Source organism: Saprolegnia parasitica (genome assembly GCF_000151545.1).
Source record: "Saprolegnia parasitica CBS 223.65 unplaced genomic scaffold supercont2.56, whole genome shotgun sequence".
Lineage (NCBI taxonomy): Eukaryota > Oomycota > Saprolegniomycetes > Saprolegniales > Saprolegniaceae > Saprolegnia > Saprolegnia parasitica.
The window spans coordinates 95,493-111,160 of NW_012156450.1; the positions used below are offsets into that span (position 1 = coordinate 95,493).

At 58.1% G+C, this 15,668-nt stretch overlaps 9 protein-coding genes across 9 annotated transcripts in view; 5 read left to right on the plus strand and 4 right to left on the minus strand.

The window, feature by feature from the left end:
- Positions 1-139: 139 nt before the first annotated feature.
- Positions 140-916, minus strand: SPRG_09877 (hypothetical protein; the record flags this gene model as incomplete). Its single annotated transcript, XM_012349627.1, has 3 exons — positions 557-916; positions 227-509; positions 140-145 (listed from the first exon to the last, which is right to left on the minus strand). The coding sequence occupies exons 1-3, from the start codon at positions 877-879 to the stop codon at positions 140-142; spliced, it is 612 nt and encodes a 203-aa protein (XP_012205017.1). The 5' UTR covers positions 880-916.
- Positions 917-2,178: 1,262 nt separating this feature from the next.
- SPRG_09878 (hypothetical protein) lies at positions 2,179-2,531 on the minus strand (the record flags this gene model as incomplete). Its single annotated transcript, XM_012349628.1, has 2 exons — positions 2,179-2,487; positions 2,526-2,531. 2 exons carry the CDS (start codon positions 2,529-2,531, stop codon positions 2,179-2,181), a joined length of 315 nt encoding a protein of 104 aa, XP_012205018.1.
- A 1,107-nt stretch (positions 2,532-3,638) lies between these two features.
- On the minus strand, positions 3,639-4,537 carry SPRG_09879 (hypothetical protein; the record flags this gene model as incomplete). Its single annotated transcript, XM_012349629.1, has 2 exons — positions 3,639-3,934; positions 4,297-4,537. The coding sequence occupies 2 exons, from the start codon at positions 4,535-4,537 to the stop codon at positions 3,639-3,641; spliced, it is 537 nt and encodes a 178-aa protein (XP_012205019.1).
- Positions 4,538-4,816: 279 nt separating this feature from the next.
- Positions 4,817-5,752, plus strand: SPRG_09880 (hypothetical protein). The gene is made up of 6 exons (XM_012349630.1): positions 4,817-4,985; positions 5,031-5,208; positions 5,253-5,315; positions 5,369-5,450; positions 5,494-5,563; positions 5,609-5,752. The coding sequence occupies exons 1-6, from the start codon at positions 4,860-4,862 to the stop codon at positions 5,714-5,716; spliced, it is 627 nt and encodes a 208-aa protein (XP_012205020.1). The 5' UTR covers positions 4,817-4,859; the 3' UTR covers positions 5,717-5,752.
- A 452-nt stretch (positions 5,753-6,204) lies between these two features.
- On the minus strand, positions 6,205-9,123 carry SPRG_09881 (hypothetical protein). Its single transcript, XM_012349631.1, has 10 exons — positions 8,595-9,123; positions 7,546-8,540; positions 7,358-7,496; positions 7,242-7,308; positions 7,059-7,190; positions 6,924-6,989; positions 6,798-6,872; positions 6,649-6,749; positions 6,452-6,601; positions 6,205-6,403 (listed from the first exon to the last, which is right to left on the minus strand). Exons 1-10 carry the CDS (start codon positions 9,095-9,097, stop codon positions 6,235-6,237), a joined length of 2,397 nt encoding a protein of 798 aa, XP_012205021.1. The 5' UTR covers positions 9,098-9,123; the 3' UTR covers positions 6,205-6,234.
- Positions 9,124-9,387: 264 nt separating this feature from the next.
- SPRG_09882 (hypothetical protein) lies at positions 9,388-10,035 on the plus strand (the record flags this gene model as incomplete). Its single annotated transcript, XM_012349632.1, has 2 exons — positions 9,388-9,402; positions 9,454-10,035. 2 exons carry the CDS (start codon positions 9,388-9,390, stop codon positions 10,033-10,035), a joined length of 597 nt encoding a protein of 198 aa, XP_012205022.1.
- Positions 10,036-10,158: 123 nt separating this feature from the next.
- Positions 10,159-10,581, plus strand: SPRG_09883 (hypothetical protein; the record flags this gene model as incomplete). Its single annotated transcript, XM_012349633.1, has 2 exons — positions 10,159-10,349; positions 10,395-10,581. Coding segments are annotated over 2 exons (353 nt in total), but the record flags the coding sequence as incomplete, so codon positions are not given.
- A 566-nt stretch (positions 10,582-11,147) lies between these two features.
- Positions 11,148-14,587, plus strand: SPRG_09884 (hypothetical protein; the record flags this gene model as incomplete). The annotated part of the gene is made up of 6 exons (XM_012349634.1): positions 11,148-11,744; positions 11,796-12,630; positions 12,681-12,818; positions 12,867-13,194; positions 13,263-13,370; positions 13,427-14,587. Exons 2-6 carry the CDS (start codon positions 11,984-11,986, stop codon positions 14,585-14,587), a joined length of 2,382 nt encoding a protein of 793 aa, XP_012205024.1. The 5' UTR covers positions 11,148-11,744; positions 11,796-11,983.
- Positions 14,588-15,294: 707 nt separating this feature from the next.
- The window catches only part of SPRG_20870 (hypothetical protein), a gene marked incomplete at both ends in the record, with an annotated part of 2,813 nt that continues 2,439 nt past the window's right edge, over positions 15,295-15,668 (plus strand). The window contains one exon of the mRNA XM_012349681.1: positions 15,295-15,597. Within this exon, the coding sequence (XP_012205071.1) occupies positions 15,295-15,597 (303 nt within the window). The remainder of the gene's footprint in view (positions 15,598-15,668) is intronic.

The following is a 15,668-nucleotide window of genomic DNA, read 5'->3' on the forward strand; positions in this document are numbered from 1 at the left end:
TTGCCGACGACGGTGACGAGCGCGTTCTCGTCGTGCGGCAGGACGGAGCACCACCACTTGCCGCGGAAAACGACGCCAGGAATCTTCCACGAGTTGAGCCAGAGACGGAACTTGAGCAGTTGGTTGACCGTCGTATACGTTAGCTCTTCGCCAAACGTATAGACCGGGTAGACCTACATCGCTTTTCAATCCACTAAACTCTACAACAATCAGAGTGCAATAAGACCTTGTAGCCGTGCTTGAGTGCGAGCTTGATAAAGCCCTTGCGGTTCTTCAAGTAGACTTGGTGCTTGCCGTAGTTGTAGGTCGTCGCCTCTTCGTAGCCACCAGGAATGAGCGCGATGTTGCTACCTTGGCCGCAAAGCTTGGAAAAGTTTTCCTTGCCAGCGGGGCCGCAGCCCGCCCACGAGATCATGTCGCCCATCACCGGGAGGTTAAAGAGCACGTCCGACACAAGCCATTGAATCTTGGACGGCGCGAACGTCTCGCAGCCAATGCCGTTGGTCGTCCTATACGATAAGACATGAGTTGCATCGATCGAGCGAAAGCGGTTTACCAGCCGCAGCTAAGAACGCCGTGGGGGTGGTAGGCGAGGAGCGCCTTCGAGTCGGCGGCCGGTGCACCCATGTTGTCTTCGAACACGACCTTTTGCTCGCTAAAATACTGGTGCTTCTTGAACATCTTGTACGCAAAGGCTTGGGCAGCCGGCCACGGCGCAAGCGGCGAGATGAAGTAGCGGTAGCTGTAGTAGATCGCGAAGAACGGGATGAGGTAGAAGCGGAGGTCCGTGACGACGATGGCGCCGAGCGCGAGGTAAAAGCAGAGTAGCGATGCAACCCAGACCGAGTAGAACACGGCGTACATCAAGTACTGCAGCATCGCGAAGCACTGGAGAATGCAATGGCCGAAGCGGAGGAAATCCCAGAATAAGCTCCGAGCCCGCGCCCATGACCCTTGTTGACGAATCCCGTGTCAACACGCGGTGGGGTGCGACAGACGCGCGCCCGTCGGTCACCGTACACTATTATATCAATCTATAAATCGTGTTGTACGGTCCGTTCTAGAGGCATGGTTTGAAAGGGACTTTGCTTTGTACTGCAAGTGTAGTCTTGACGCATGGCGCCTTGTAGCAAGCACGGGCTTGCATGTATTATAGTACGATGGAAGAGCTGGCAACGCATCCTTCATGCGACGTCAAGTCTGCTAAAATAGTGTGCATCAAATCAGATGGGTTGCAAGTATCCAAGCGCTCGCTTGCTTTCTAAGCCTAACGAATTGAATTTGCCTCATCTTATTTGACATGTGCAAGATAGATATACCTAACGAAGTCGACCGACCTCTTCTTTCCAGATACAAAGCCTAGTCTACGGTGGATGCCACGTAGGCTAGCGCAACGTTATCATCGATGACACGCATGGTACAAGCAGCCACGCCCGACAGCGCAGGCTGATACGGTGCTGTCTATAGCCACGAAGCGTGGACCGATGAGATATCCTAAGTGATCATGCGTGACGTGTCGAGTCGACGCACGGCTTGATGATGGTACATGGTCCTCCTCGTAGCAGTCGACATGGGGCCCAATCCCAGAGAGACATTGCAACACAACGGCGCCGTGGTCATGGCGTAGCTCGTGACGTCTGCGTTTGGCTGTCGACGCGACAAGCAGCGACGACACGCAGTCTGTCTATCGTCAAAATTGCGCGACCTGTTGGCGCCTTGTAGCCCCCAACCGCAGCATATCTTTCGCTAACCTGCTAAAGTTGGGTGAAAACGGACTGCGACGGTACTTTTCCCGTGTTGGAGCAAAAGCTGAACGGACATCCACGGCCTCGAAGAATCCTACTCGAGGGCAGGTGGGAACCGTGTGGCGTCTGACTACCCAAGCGCCGTGCCGATACATACTACGACCTCCGTCGAGCTGCGCGTGTCGTCGTCGTGTTGTTGAGCTTGGAAATGTTGGGTGAAATCAGTCCACTCTGGCCCGGGCATGCTACTGCAAGTAGCCAAGGCCATAAGAACTCATGGCCCTATGGACCCTTGAGCTGGTACCAGCAAGACAAAAAACCCTACTAGTACCGGCGAGGTGCCATCGAGGACCGTAGTATGCATTACACCTCGTGCACCGTCTCGGGGCGGTGAGGGCAGTTTATCACGTGTGATGGAAAAAAACTCGTGGCGTTAAAAGAACTCGAGCGTCTCGGTGGGGTCCTGCGCGTACGCTGCCTTGTGGCGTTCAAAGAGCGCTTGGAGGGCCGTCATGTACGCATCGTGGTACTTGCGCACATCGTCCGGCGTCGGTGACGGAAGCGTTGGTAGCTGCAGCGGTGCGCCGACCACCGTCGTCATTGTCTGCGACGCAAATGGAAGGAAGAAGCACCACCAGAGGCCTCGGAAGAGCACGCCGGGCAGTTTAAACCGGTTGAGTGCGAGGCGCAAGCGCAGACCTGGCTCAAAGGCAAGATACGTGCGTTCTTCCCCAAACGTGTGCTACAGACATGGGCTGCCTCGCCAGTCGAGACCGCTACAGACATGGGCTGCTACGCTAGTCTTTGGCTATCGGTGTGTGCCGGAGAGGGGAAATTGACAAATGCTCCTGCAACGGCAAGTGACGGATGCGTAAAGGGCGATTCGTTTTTGGTTTGCATACTTGGAGTGTGTATAGAATGCCTTTCCCCTGGTAAAAGTGTTTTGAGCTTTTACGTCGTGGGAACTGCAACTCGGAACTGGCAGTCGGTGCGAAAGCGTCCTTGGTAGCTACGAAGCGCATCTCGCGGAGGGCCGCTTTCTGTTCCGGTCTTGCACTGTGGGCGTCGCCAGCTCTCTACTAGTACCGACGGCAGACAGTGATCGGGGATAAATTAGAACACCCACAGACCTACAAACCGTCTAGGTAAGTAGTAGCAATCCCACTCACGATTCAATGTCAACGCGCTCCTCCACCTGTATTTAAGGACTCTGATACATACGGCCCTCCGACGTCGCCACAGCATGCAGCCACAAGCTGCAACGACTGGATTGCATCTTCTAGCTTGAGATCCCTTCAACGCCCTCCGAGACGCCCATGCTGACGAGCGCAATGATCGCTGTAACTGGGTCTCAGCGCGTCGTCGGATTGGACTACGCTTAGCTCGCTGTCCAGACGCTCGCGACGGCACCAGACGCTCCACCGTAGAGCAGCACGCGATTACAAGGCGGCGCTCCCAACTTGGAACGTCGCCCAAGACGATAGTACCAAAGTACGACATGGTCATGGGTACCGCAGCTGCAGCGCCCACGGGAAGCAACAGCGGCGCAGCGAGGCCACGCGCGCCGCCGATTTGAGGGTCAAGGTCGCCACCGTTCGTCGCCAACGGAATTTCCAATTGACTCGGTCATCCATTGCTCTATGTCACTTGGAACCAACGATTTTCAGGCATGTTCTGGACCAACAGTAGCAAGAGCCGAATGAAGTTCGCGTCTTGAGGGATCGAGACACCAACAATTTCATCTCCGTGCAGCTGCGGTGGCACTTGCCCGAATTGCCAATTGAAGCGTTCTCTTAGAAAGACGAGCCGACGCATTTGGGTAGTCCATTGTTCTTACCAACAAGTCGACGAGGCTGGCGACGACGACATGGGATTTCGCTGCGGGCTACGGAGTTATGGGCGGGGCGTCGACTTCCACACGGCAGCGACAACGCCGGACGCAAGGCCAGTCGCGCCACCACAGAGCATCGCACTGCCCGACCACAAGGTCGCGCCCGCCACTTGGAGCGTCGCGGCAACGCCTGTCGCACTGTGGATCGTCCCGACGCCCGCGACGACCGTGCCGAAGTACGACATGGCCGTGGGCACGGCGGCAGCGGCAGCGGAAGAGGCGAGAAGCGGTGCGGTGACGCCGACAGCCGTCCCGACGGCGCCAGCAATCAAGAGGTTCTTGGTCGTTGGATCCATTTCTTGAAATGAATTTCGCCGGCAACCCGGGGCTCGAAAGGATCAAGTCGCCAAGAAAGGGAACAAATTCTGCCAAATTCTGCTGGCTTTGGGCCGAACCAGGGATCTGATTGGTGGTTGTGGATGATCAGACGGCTTCTGATTGGTAGGAAAATGCATTGATTGTCGAAGGTTGAACAGACAGGTCGCACTGACATGTGAACACGAGTGACAAGTACTTTTGAAGTTGCTATTCGCCGTAGATACGCGCAAGTCATTCTAATCAACGCACGTTAGGCAGTGCCGTGTACTTTGTCTGAAAAGAAGTAAAGTATCAAGTGACAGACTTAAGACGATATCATTTTCCAAAGGCCTCCGACGAAACCCGCGCCAAGACCCGTGACACCGCCGCAAGCGACCGCGGAGCTCGACCACAAAACGGCGCTGGTTGCTTGGAGCGTCGCGGCAGCGCCTGTCGCGCTGTGGATCGTCCCGACGCCCGCGACGATGGTGCCAAAGGCAGACATGGCTGTGGGCACGGCTGCCGCGGCGCCCATCGATAGAAGTAGCGGCGTTGTGAGGCCGAGGGCACCGCCAGCGACAATCCAAACGGTCAGCGTCGCCATCTCTGAAAAGAGCGTATGAGGCTGGGAGCTTGGCATTCTTGTCGGTACCACCAATGGTTGTGCGTGCGACGATATTGCACACATCAGAACCTAGCGATCTTCCACAAAGACATTCAGTGGGCTTGACCGCCAGCTCGTCATTCCAGCGCACACCTGGCAGAACGCCATCGATGCTTCGATGTAGGCTCTCACTGCCGATGGATGCACAGTACGTATCGGTCGCGACCTTGTCTGCAGTGCGACGAAAGACCGCACCTGTTTTATACACAAACATATCTTTCTGTTTACAACACACCGGAAAGGCCGCATCGGATCGTAGGCGATGGACGAGCTAAATGCCATGTCGCTCGAGGTCTTCCAGTACCTCGGCGCGCACGCTGCGGTCTCGAACCTCGAGCTCAAGCCGATGCCAGGTGTCGCCATGCACAACATTAGTCTCTGGAACCAAGTACGTTTCTCCATCTTGTGCGACGAGCCAAAGCAATCCCACTAGCGCAACAGCCCCAAGAAGCTACCGGCAGACCTTGTCGCGTTCCTCGCCGCGTCCAACGGTCTCTCGATCAAGTGGCACGCGGTGCTCAACCACAAGTTCTTCGCGCTCGGTCACTTTAGCATCAATTCGCTCCAGAGCATGAAGCGCGTCGACGTCACCTTGGGCAACGCGACCCACGGTTCGTTCTCAACCTCTTCAACTTTCTCGTCAACTTGTCGGTAGCGGGCTACGTCCTCGAGTCGTCCAGTACGCTGGGCGAAGTGTGCATGGTGTTCGTCGACGATGGTAAATCTGTCTGACTTTAGACTTGAGTCAAAACGGATCCATCCATCCTCTAGAGACCGTGCAGGTGTGGCTCAAGGACCTCACCAACCAGTGGCACTTTTTAGCCAAGTCTTTCTCCGACTACTACCGCCTCATGTACCCGACCTATCAAGAAAGGCGTGGACCTCAAACGGTCTAGGATTGTGCACTTGGGACTTGTGGGGTGGCAGCTGCGCTTTACGCCCAACGGCCTCGACCCCGTCACACAGGTAGAATTGTACGCGGGCCAACGTGTCCACGCGACGCTGCGGTAGCAATGGTTTCACTTGTTTGTGCCGGGACGCATGCAGGCGCGACCGACCGACAAGAACGAGGCGGCGCCAGAGGACGCCAAGGTCACGCTGCTGCCCTTCACGCTCTAAGTCATGTAGTACTACCGTCGCCAATACTAGACGTCAATAAGCTGGCATTGGCAGGGTTAAAGTGAGCGCAGTCAACAGAGGGAGTGGTCAGAAGAGGGCTTTGGTTGGAGCGTCTCGAGCTACGGATCCACGGTCGTCCAGACGCTCGCGACGACACCCGACGCGGCGCCGGCGGCTCCGCCGTAGAGCAGCGCGCTGCTCGACCACAAGGCGGCGCTGCCAGCTCGGAGCGTCGCGGCGACACCACCCGCAGCGTGCAGCGTGCCAACACCCGTGCCAAAGTACGACATGGCCCACGGCACCGCAGCGGCAGCGCCCACCGAAAGAAGCAGCGATCGCATACAACGTCAACAAGCCCATTTTGACACTGGTGCAATCGCTGGTTCCATGCCAGGTCGTCCGGACCCATCCAGAAACCAAGACCTTGCCGAGATGCAAGGTGACTTTTCTCGTCCTGACTTTTCTGGGCTCTCTGCGTTTTGAGGATAGCTATGGACAGAGAAACGAGTTTGTTCACGCTATAGAGCATCAGCGGTCGACGGCTCGAGGTAAAAGATCGTCGGGTCCTTGTACGTGAGCTTGGTGTAGTCTTCCAAGGTGACCAGGCACGCTTTGCGCTTGATCATGTCGGGCTCGATCGAAAACACTTTTCGAACGCAGACAAGGCCCTGGGCTTGGTCGCGCGTGCTACGATTCCAGTGAGTGCCTTGCAATTCGCAAAAGACACAAGGTTACCGTCTGTACAGCTGTACTTTGATGGCGATCGCATCGTCGGCGTCGTATTCGATGCGCATCACTTGGCAAACTTGATAGCGTAAATGGTGCGTCTTGGTCGACGCGGTCGTGTCGACGAGAAGCATTTCACCAACCGCGATTTTGGTTTTTCTGCGCAAAAGTGCGATGAGACCCACGATTTAAACGTGATTTCGTACTTTTCATTCGAAAGACTCACTTCCATGGCTTTGGACACGAGCTTGCCGTCGTTGTTGAACCGATCGGGGGTAAAGTGGGCGTGCTCAAACTCAACCACTCGCTACAGGTCCGTCTCAATTGAGCACGATGCCATAAAGCATGGACCGACCTGCAAGATGATGCACTCGTAGATCCACGCAAAGCGTACGACCGGAATGTCGTAGTCATTGGCAAGTGAACACAACTACATGTGCACGGCATGATGATGTGATGCTTCTCAAAAGCAATCGAGTACATAAGTCTGCTCGTTGGAAACGAGCACGTCGATCTTGCCGGCCTTGATCGCCGCTTGCTTGATGCCCTATGGATGAAACGTACTTTAAGGCTTGGCTGTTGGAAGCAAGAGAGAGAGAGAGAGACAGCGACGCACCTTAACGATCCCACGCGCACCACAGCCGTCGAGGATGAAGACGGCGGCGTCGGTCAAGCCTTGAATACTGTCGCGGTCCTGGAACGAGACGTCGTACGGGATGCCGAATCGCAGCGTGCTAAAGAGCTTGGACTAGGAAGAAAGAAATATAAACAAAATTGCAAAACCCATTGCCAAATGTACGTTGTGTTGAGGCGCACGCACGGGACTGCGCTTGAGCGTCCACGAGAGTCCCGCCGGTATCCAGTACCTAGACGAAGAAAGATTCGTACGCGTCATCTTCACGCTGCGCCGCGTACCCTGCAACGTCGACGATCGACTGTGTCTGAAAACACGCCGCGAGCCAATCGGGGTGCACGATCGGGACGCGGCACACGAGTGCATAGTGAAACTTGAGACGGCGGCTGGCCTCGGGCGTCGCAATGACAAAGCATTTGTCTAATTGCACGCGTATCAAGCCAAGCATCGTGCCATGGCCGCGTAGTACTTTCGAGGTCCAGCATGGCTTCGGGCTTCGACTCGACTTTGCCGCCGTACGCCCGAATCTGGTTCTGGAGCTGCTTGGACGCTGGCACTTCAAACCCCGAGATGAAAAAGTGATACCGCTTGTTGAAGAGCTTGGTGTTGCGGGACGGATACGCCCTCTTGGTCTCGTGCACGGGCACGGGCGACGGCGTCGACGTCTTGAGCCGCTTTCGCGCCGACTCGGGGGTTGCCACCGGCGTTGCTGCCGGTGTCTTGAGCGGTGTCGTCGATGGCGTGCTTGTACGTATGCGTCGCTTGGACGACGGTTTCTTGCACGGCGGTGGCGACACCGACGTCGGCGTCGTTGATGGACGGGCCGCTTGGTGGAGCACCGCGTCTACAAACGTCGGTGGACGTGGCACCGGTGGCCGCACCCGGTGGTACGGCGAGACGTAGTTGGCGACGTGCAAGCCTGCATGGAGGGCATTGGTGGCAATCGCGCCGAGGTCTGGCGGACTAAACGGCGTCTCGGGCTGCGACTGGGACGCGTCGTTCAAAAAATCAAATCGGCGATGGAGCGACGGTGCGTCCGACGACTGGCTGTCGGCAAAGTCGAACGACGGAGAGGCTTGGGACTTCTTGTCTGTCGACACAAACTCGTCCTTGAGCCGCCGAACCAGGAACGGCTTGGGCTTGGGCGCCGACTCTGGCGAGTACGCATCGCTGAGCGTTGCTTGCACGTCATCGATCGACTCTTCGACAATGTCAAGCCGCTCGGGATGCGAGTCGGGCGCGACTGGCGTCGGTGGCACCGAGCTTTCGGCGTCGGACTTGGATCTGGACACAGACAAGCGCTGAGCCGCTTTGCCGCTGGTCATGCCTTGGGCCGAGACAGCCGGCGTCTTGCTCTCCAGCGTCGGAGCAGGAACCGAGCGATCGTACGGGGCGAGTTCTGTTATCTCGTCGTCGTCATCGTCATGGCGGCCGCCATCGATATCGAGGCCATGGTCGTCATCTCTGTCATCCCTGTCATATGAAGCGACTACAGTCTCTGGTGCATCGACGACCGACGTGCCAAGGGTCCGTGGTGCCAACGCAGTAGGGTCGCCCTGCCACTCGGTCTCATCGTCTGCGTCGTCCTCAGCGTCGTCATGGACATCTTCAAACACTTGAGTTGCCTGGATCTCATCGCCGTCGCTCCACACATACGTGTCCGTGTCTGATGGTGGGTCCTCTATGAGCTGCGTCTCATCCGAGATGTGGGTGACGTCCGTGAGATGCGTCACGTCCGTAAGGTTGGTCGAGTCGGTCAGATGCGTCACGTCCGTCGGCGGCGAGGCCTCAGCAGCTGGAGCGGCAGCCAAGCGCTCCGTCATCTGCGTCATGTACTCGTCGTCGTCCATGGAGAAGGGGAGCCCGCTCTCCTCGGCCGTGCCCAGGCGCAGCGGGAAGACATGGACCTCCTGCGTCATGGCCGGCGCCTCGACGTAGACGTCGGAAGCGCTCATGCTCAAGCGCATGCAGCGGTCGTCCTCGTCCTGCGTCGGAAACGTGCTTGGCGGCAAGCGCTCCATCGCCAACTCCCACGTGAGTGTTGGCGGGGACCAATTTTGACCAATCACAGCACGTCGTTTTCGTTGCGGCATATGCCGAATACAATCGTTGAGGTGTGCGTGCAAGCAGCGGGGAACGACGCGACCACCGTCGGCCCGTTGCGCCACGCATGGATGTGTACCAAGCACTCTGCAGGATGCACGTGTGGTCCATGTGCTCTGCTGCTTTCATGTGCAATGGCGAGGGCATCATGCCGAATTTAAAAATGTAGCAATGTGGCACGCCAGTTACCGTTGCTGGAAACCGGAGCATGCTTCGCCCATCGGTTCGTCCTTCGGTGGTCGCCGGGGGTAGAAGAATGATGCGTCCATGGTAGAGCACACGCGACCTCCGGCCAGTGACGCCGGACGCACTCTCCAGCGACGGCCCAGAGACACCCGACCCCGCAGCGCCACGCCGCCTCGCGCTTCGGCGGCAGTCGTCGGTGACCGTGCCGCATGCGATCAAGTGTCTCTGCAGCAAGCGCCTCGTGGCCAAAGGCGCCGACGTGTCGCTGTGCCCGATGCATGCGATCGACTACATGGCGGACCTGCCAATGGACCGACCCAAGCTTGCGTGCATCCCGCCGGAGGCCAACATCAAGAGCCTCCCGCCGTTCGTTGTCGGCGAGCAAGTCGTGTTGCTTGGCGGCGTCCCATCATCATCATCATCGTCGCCGCCCAAGTCGCCGCTCAAGAAGCTGCTCGGATTCGAGCACTGGCGCAGCACCGTGCGCATTGCGAGCGACGCGGCCTACTGCACCGATGGCACGTTCTCGATCCAGACGGCCGACGGCAGCATCTACGATGGCATCTCAAGCATGCGCCTTGAATCGACGACCAAGGCGGCCACCGATGTGACGCCCCGCTACGTCGACAAGCTCATCTTGAAGCTGGTACCGTTCTCTTGTCGACTGTAGCCATGTATCCTGGAAAGCACAGGGCCGGGCGGGCGCCGAGCTCAACATCCGCGAGCTCTCGATCGCGCCACCCACCGAGGCACGACCGACCTTCCTTCCCCATATAACCTTGCGTGCCTCGTTAGATGCGACGAGACGAGCTCGAAGCAATGCTCATGCAGTACTCGAAACTCATTGAGCTCAACTACCTCTCGCCCATCAACATGAGTACCGTGCTGTGCCGTCGGTCGGCGCTGCACGCTGCCTTGGGCAACTACGAGGCGTCGCTGCAGGACGCAGAGGTCGCGATTGGCCTCCAGCCCAAAATGACCAACGTACGTGGTGCGCTTGCCACAGCCATAGTGCGAAGGTTGCACTAGGCCCATTTCCGCAAGGGCGTGGCACTCGCAAGCGTCGGCGCCTTTCCGGATGCCTGCGTCGCGCTCCGAAGAGGCCTCGAGGTCGACGCCTCCTGCGCCCACTTGCGCCACGCCCTCCAAGTGGCCATGGACCATCTGCACCACGCGCCAAAGATGGGATGAGCACATCTAATAGATCAATCCTCGGATCGTCGTCGCGTGCATCTGTCCAGGATTCCTCGGGATGCAGGTACAGGGCTGACGTCGATGCGCTGCACAGTGCAAGCTCCAGCGTCGTGCTCGGAGGACGCAGGCGACGGGGCGAGGCTGCGCATGGGCGTGACGACAGGCGGCTGTGGCTCGGCACGGCCAGCGCCACGTACCTCGAGTACATCGGTAGCTTTGCCGGTGGGATAGGCAAGTTGTGAAAAATTACGAAAAAAATTGCCTACCGTAGGGGGCTTGATCCAGGTCTTTTTATAATATCATTCCATTGACACATACAAAGCCCCAATGAGGCGAACTAGAAAACGATTAAAATAGCCCGGGACCATCTGCCCACCAACATTCTGGGTGGGTGCAACCCACCAGCCGATATGCTGTTTCACAGGTTTTATACATAGCGCGACGACTGTAAACACTGAAAATAGAATATTTTGAATCAGAGGTATTACAAAGCAGAGGTTTTTAGGGCACCGCGTGCCAATAAAATCTCAGCACCGATCCGACGCTGGCCGCTCGGGCTTTCCATTGCCCGACCTCGTGGCGCCAGACGCAAGCATAGCCAGCACATCGCCGACGACCTCGCCAACTCCGGCCGTCGACGCTGCCTCCTCGCTGCCGACCCTGCAGTTCTCGCCGGACCATAAGATCATCATGCTCGAGGACGACGAGGCCATGGTGGGCCATGGGCCGAATCGCGGCAGCACCGTGTACCACCCCGAGACCGCGCTCGATGTGACCGCGCTGCGTGCGAACCGGCGGCCTAGCCACCGCACGTCGATCGTCGAGATGACCGAGCGCATTCCACGCTTCGTGCTCGGCTTCGCCTACACGCGCAACTCGTTCTTCGCCAAGAAGCTGTTGCTCTTTGGCCTCAGCATCCTCGCGATCGACGTGCTCGCGATCGTGTACTACTACCAAACGATCGACAAGAACTTTGGCGTCACGACCAAGAGCGCGGGCTGCAACGACTGGGTCGAGTTTGCCTTCCTCGTCTACAGCACGGCGCCGTTCATCCTGCTCCTCTTCCTGCCAGCGACCGGCATCCGCGCCTTTGAGCTCTTTGCGCGCAAGAACCGGTCGCATTTCGAGCCGTCGGCGAAAGTCAAGTTCAAGGTCACGCGCACGTGGTACCTCCAGTTTTGCGAGGTAGACTTCCTCTTCCCTGTCCACGTCCATGGACTATCTCTGTCGACCTAGGTCATTGCCGTGCTGCTTCTACTCTACAGTCTCTATCTCTTCCTCGTCGCCCTCGACATGCTGCTTGGCGACGAGACGTTCGAGTGCAACGTGCCTGCGCCGCTGCTCTACTCGTGCATCGCGTTTCTGATTTTTTCTCGATCCCCGCGTACATTGCCGTCTTCACCCGCTTCCGCGAGCACATCAAGATGCAGCTCGGCGCGTACAAGGAGTCGAGTCAGACGGGCGACGTGCGATCCCACTTGGCGACAGCCAAGAGCGCCAAAGGCCGGCTTCGCAAGGCGCTCTACAAGGCCGCCGAGCACTGCAACCTCGACGCCCTCGAAGACGCGCTGCACGAAGCTCGCTCGCTTCTCGGCTCCAATTTTGCGCAGCGCATGTACGCGTCCACGAAGCTCCATTTTGGCTTCTGGTCCATGTCCAAGAAGAACCCGGTGCACGTGGCGGCCGGCCTCGGCGACAATACTGCGCTCGCCGCGCTCAGCAACGCCGGGTTCGACCTCAACGCGCTCGACAAGGTCGCCCGTGTCCGCTTCAGTACGTCGGACCTCTTTTGGTTTTTCGCGCGCTTCATTGTGTCGCGGCCGTGGGTGGCCACGGACGGGGACCGCCACAGCAAGGCGACACTTATGTCGCCGCTGCACTGCGCCGTCGCCACGTCCCAAGTCGAGACCGTTCGGTGGCTCGTCGAGGTCAAGAAGGTGGACGTCAACATCATGTCGCAGTCGCCGTTCCGGGCCGACCGCCTTCCACCCCTCTTCCTCGCCGAGCACCCGAAAATCGTCGAGATTCTGCTCTCGGCGGGCGCCAACCATCTTGCGGTGCCCGATCCGGGGTCGGCATCTTCTGACTCGTATCAGATGATGTAATGACGATTGCGATTAGATATGTCAACTGCATCACCGCCCTCGAGCTCGCGTACCTCCGGGAGAACTACGCGGTCTGCGCCGTGCTGGAAGACTGGGGCAGCGACGTCGCGCTCACACCCATGCACTCGGCGGCCGCGACCGGCAACATGACCAAGTACGTTTCTATCAACGTATCCAGAAGGGTGCCAACACGATGGCGTAGGTTGCAGCAGTTTCTCAAGATGCAAGTAGACCCGAACTGCTTGGGCGAACACGGCTACATTGGCGTGAAATGCCGCACGCCGCTGCACTGGGCAGCGATCAACGGCCAGTGGTCGTGCGCGTCGCTGCTGCTCGCGGGCGGCGCCGACCCGGACTTCCAAGACGACCTCGGCCGCTCGCCGTTGCACTGGGCCGTGCGCAACAACAAGCTCGACGTGGTCCGCATCCTCGTCGACCACCATTGCAACGTCAACCTCCTCGACAAGAAGGGCATGACACCGATCATCTGCGCCGCGTTTGCCGAGCGCGTGGACCCCGAGTTGCTCAAGGTAATCTGCAAACGGATTGTGTCGTTCTTGTCTACATTGCGGGATGGATCATATGCGTGCTCTTCTAGTTGCTCGTGGCCAAGGGCGCCAACATCAACTACCAAATGAAGTCGAACGGCGACTCGGCACTGCACCTCGCCATCAAGCACGAGAAGCAAGAAACCGCTATTTCACTCGTACGCTCCAGTACACACCGCGCCCGGTTGACATATATATATATGTATCCTGGTAGGTGAGCTGCGGCGCCAACATCATGTGCACCAACAATGCGAGTTTCCGAGCGATCGACATTGCCACCTCGACCGCGCTGCAATTCGCCATCAAGTCGGCGGCCGGGCACCGCGATGTGATGATCAGCTACACGCATTCGCACGCCGAGTTTGCGCTCAAACTGCGCAAGTCGCTCGAGGCGAGCAACATCACCGCGTGGCTCGACACGATGGACCCGAGTGGCATTGGCGGCGGGTCGGTCTGGCGCGAAGAGATTGCAAAGGGCATAGCGAACGCGACGCTTCTCGTCGCGATTCTCACGGACGACTACACCAAGTCGGAGTGGTGCTTGAAGGAGCTCGCGTGCGCCAAGCAAGTGGGCACGCCGGTGTTGCCCATCTCGACCGAGCACGTGCGCTTGAACGAAGAGCTGCAAGTGTACCTCTACACGCGGCAGATTGTGCCGTTTGAGCCTGCGATCACGGCCATCAACAAGAAGAACCCGCGCAGCATCACGTACGCGTACAACGACGACGCGTACAACACGCAGTTCCGTCTCCTCCTCGACGGAATTCGCGACGAAGTCGAGAAGAAGCGCAAGCAAGTGGCGCTGCGGCCCATGGAGACGATGAGCCCGACGAACGGCGGCGCGTTCGAGAACCACAGCCTTGCGTTTGGCTTGAGCAGCCCGAGCAGCACGAGCCCGAGCACGTTTCAGGACACCAAGTTCGTGTTCATCGCCCACGGCGACTGCCACCGCAACTTTGTCAAGCGCCTGTACCACGAGCTCACGACGACGCAAGGCGTGGCTGCCTACCTCGACCTCAAGACCAAGAACGACATGGCGGCGCGGGTGCATGCGGCGAAAGAAGCGATGCTGCGCTGCGCGTGCGTCATCGTCGTGCTCTCGAGCAAGAGTGCCAAGAACGAGATGCTTAACGACCAGCTCGCCTTCGCCGAAGACAAGGGCAAGCCGATCTTCCCGGTCGTGCTGCACACGGAGTTTACGGCCCTGCCGCCCAACCAAATGTACTCGCTCTCGCGCGCGCCGATGCACCATTTTGCGCTGGACCTCGGGTTCACAACGTCGTTCGACCAGCTTTTGCACGACCTCCGCCCCCACGTTGCAGCCGAACGCCCAAGTCTCGTGGCCGACGACGACGATGATTATGGCATTGTGTAAATCACTATCTACTGTATCTTGAACTCCTTGTTGCTATTACTACTATGTGTACTCGCAACCTCTCCCACCGTCAACGTTGGTGACAGTGCTGGTTGCTCGTCGAGACTGTGACGATGTTGGCTCGACCACGGCGCCAAGAGATTGGATTGGCTAAAATGGGGGCAATTTCGCCGTCTATTTTTCTCTTTTGGACCAATCCGACGCAAGCAGAATGGCCTAGCGCGATTCCTGGCGCTTCCAAAGCCGAAACCTCGCTGAAAAACTTTGTCGCTCATACGTGGCCTGTGGATAGAGGACACTTTGGGGAGTATGGAATGCGATGTCGCGTCATCATTTGCGACCTACAGCGAGCGCTAGGCAGTGTTGAAGATTCATTCGTGGCGTGTACCACTTTTAGCCATATTTACTGGCGCCCCGACATTCTCGTCTTGGTTCGACCCTCTCGGTCTCAATCCTGGGCATTGAATTGACTCTTTCACACCTCGTCGCACGACAGAGGCTCGAGTGCATCGTACGCATGTGCATTGGAACGCATGCGCCTTCTTCGCGCATTTCTTCGACGTGCTTCGTTGACTTCGCGTGCACTCCATATAAACAGTGTTTTGTTTAAACAGAATATAAAACACTGGTTTTGTGGCGTGCTGACGCAACACCCGACGCGTCAAATTATCCGGACGTGAACATCCTGGAAACCAATCGCTCGCTCCATGCTGCGCCAGGTTCGCCGCTTGAAGCTGCGCCCGCCGCCGCAATCGCGGGCGACACACGCGCTTGCAGCCGACGACCGGCAGTGGCAGCACGCGCTCGAGTCGTACTCGGAGCAGCAGTGGCGTAGCGTCTTGGCCGACGAACGCCTCGCGCTCGCACTGCACAAGCCCGGCGTCACGAGCTACGTGCATCTCGCCAACAAGCATCCGGGCCTTCTCGAGCCGCTTCTGAGCGCTCTCGTCTCGGGCGTCCACGCACAGCATCCCAACAGCATGGCCGACCAAGAAGCCTACCTCGTCACGGTACTACGCTTTCTTGGCGACATGCCAGGTCACATGCGATGTAGGTGCTGCAAACGTTTATAGCGACTTAG

Bases quoted from the DNA above. Each gene is read 5' to 3' on its own strand.
- SPRG_09881 (XM_012349631.1), bottom strand. From the start codon at position 9,097: ATGGAGCGCTTGCCGCCAAGCACGTTTCCGACGCAGGACGAGGACGAC. The intron at 8,541-8,594 runs GTCGGTCGTCGA...CAGGGATGACAG, and splicing joins GCACCACGGACCCTTGGCAC to AGATGACGACCATGGCCTCG. The intron at 7,309-7,357 runs GTACGCGGCGCA...TTCTTCGTCTAG, and splicing joins TCGATCGTCGACGTTGCAGG to GTACTGGATACCGGCGGGAC.
- SPRG_09880 (XM_012349630.1), top strand. From the start codon at position 4,860: ATGGACGAGCTAAATGCCATGTCGCTCGAGGTCTTCCAGTACCTCGGC. The intron at 4,986-5,030 runs GTACGTTTCTCC...CAATCCCACTAG, and splicing joins ACATTAGTCTCTGGAACCAA to CGCAACAGCCCCAAGAAGCT. The intron at 5,451-5,493 runs GTACCCGACCTA...CAAACGGTCTAG, and splicing joins TCCGACTACTACCGCCTCAT to GATTGTGCACTTGGGACTTG.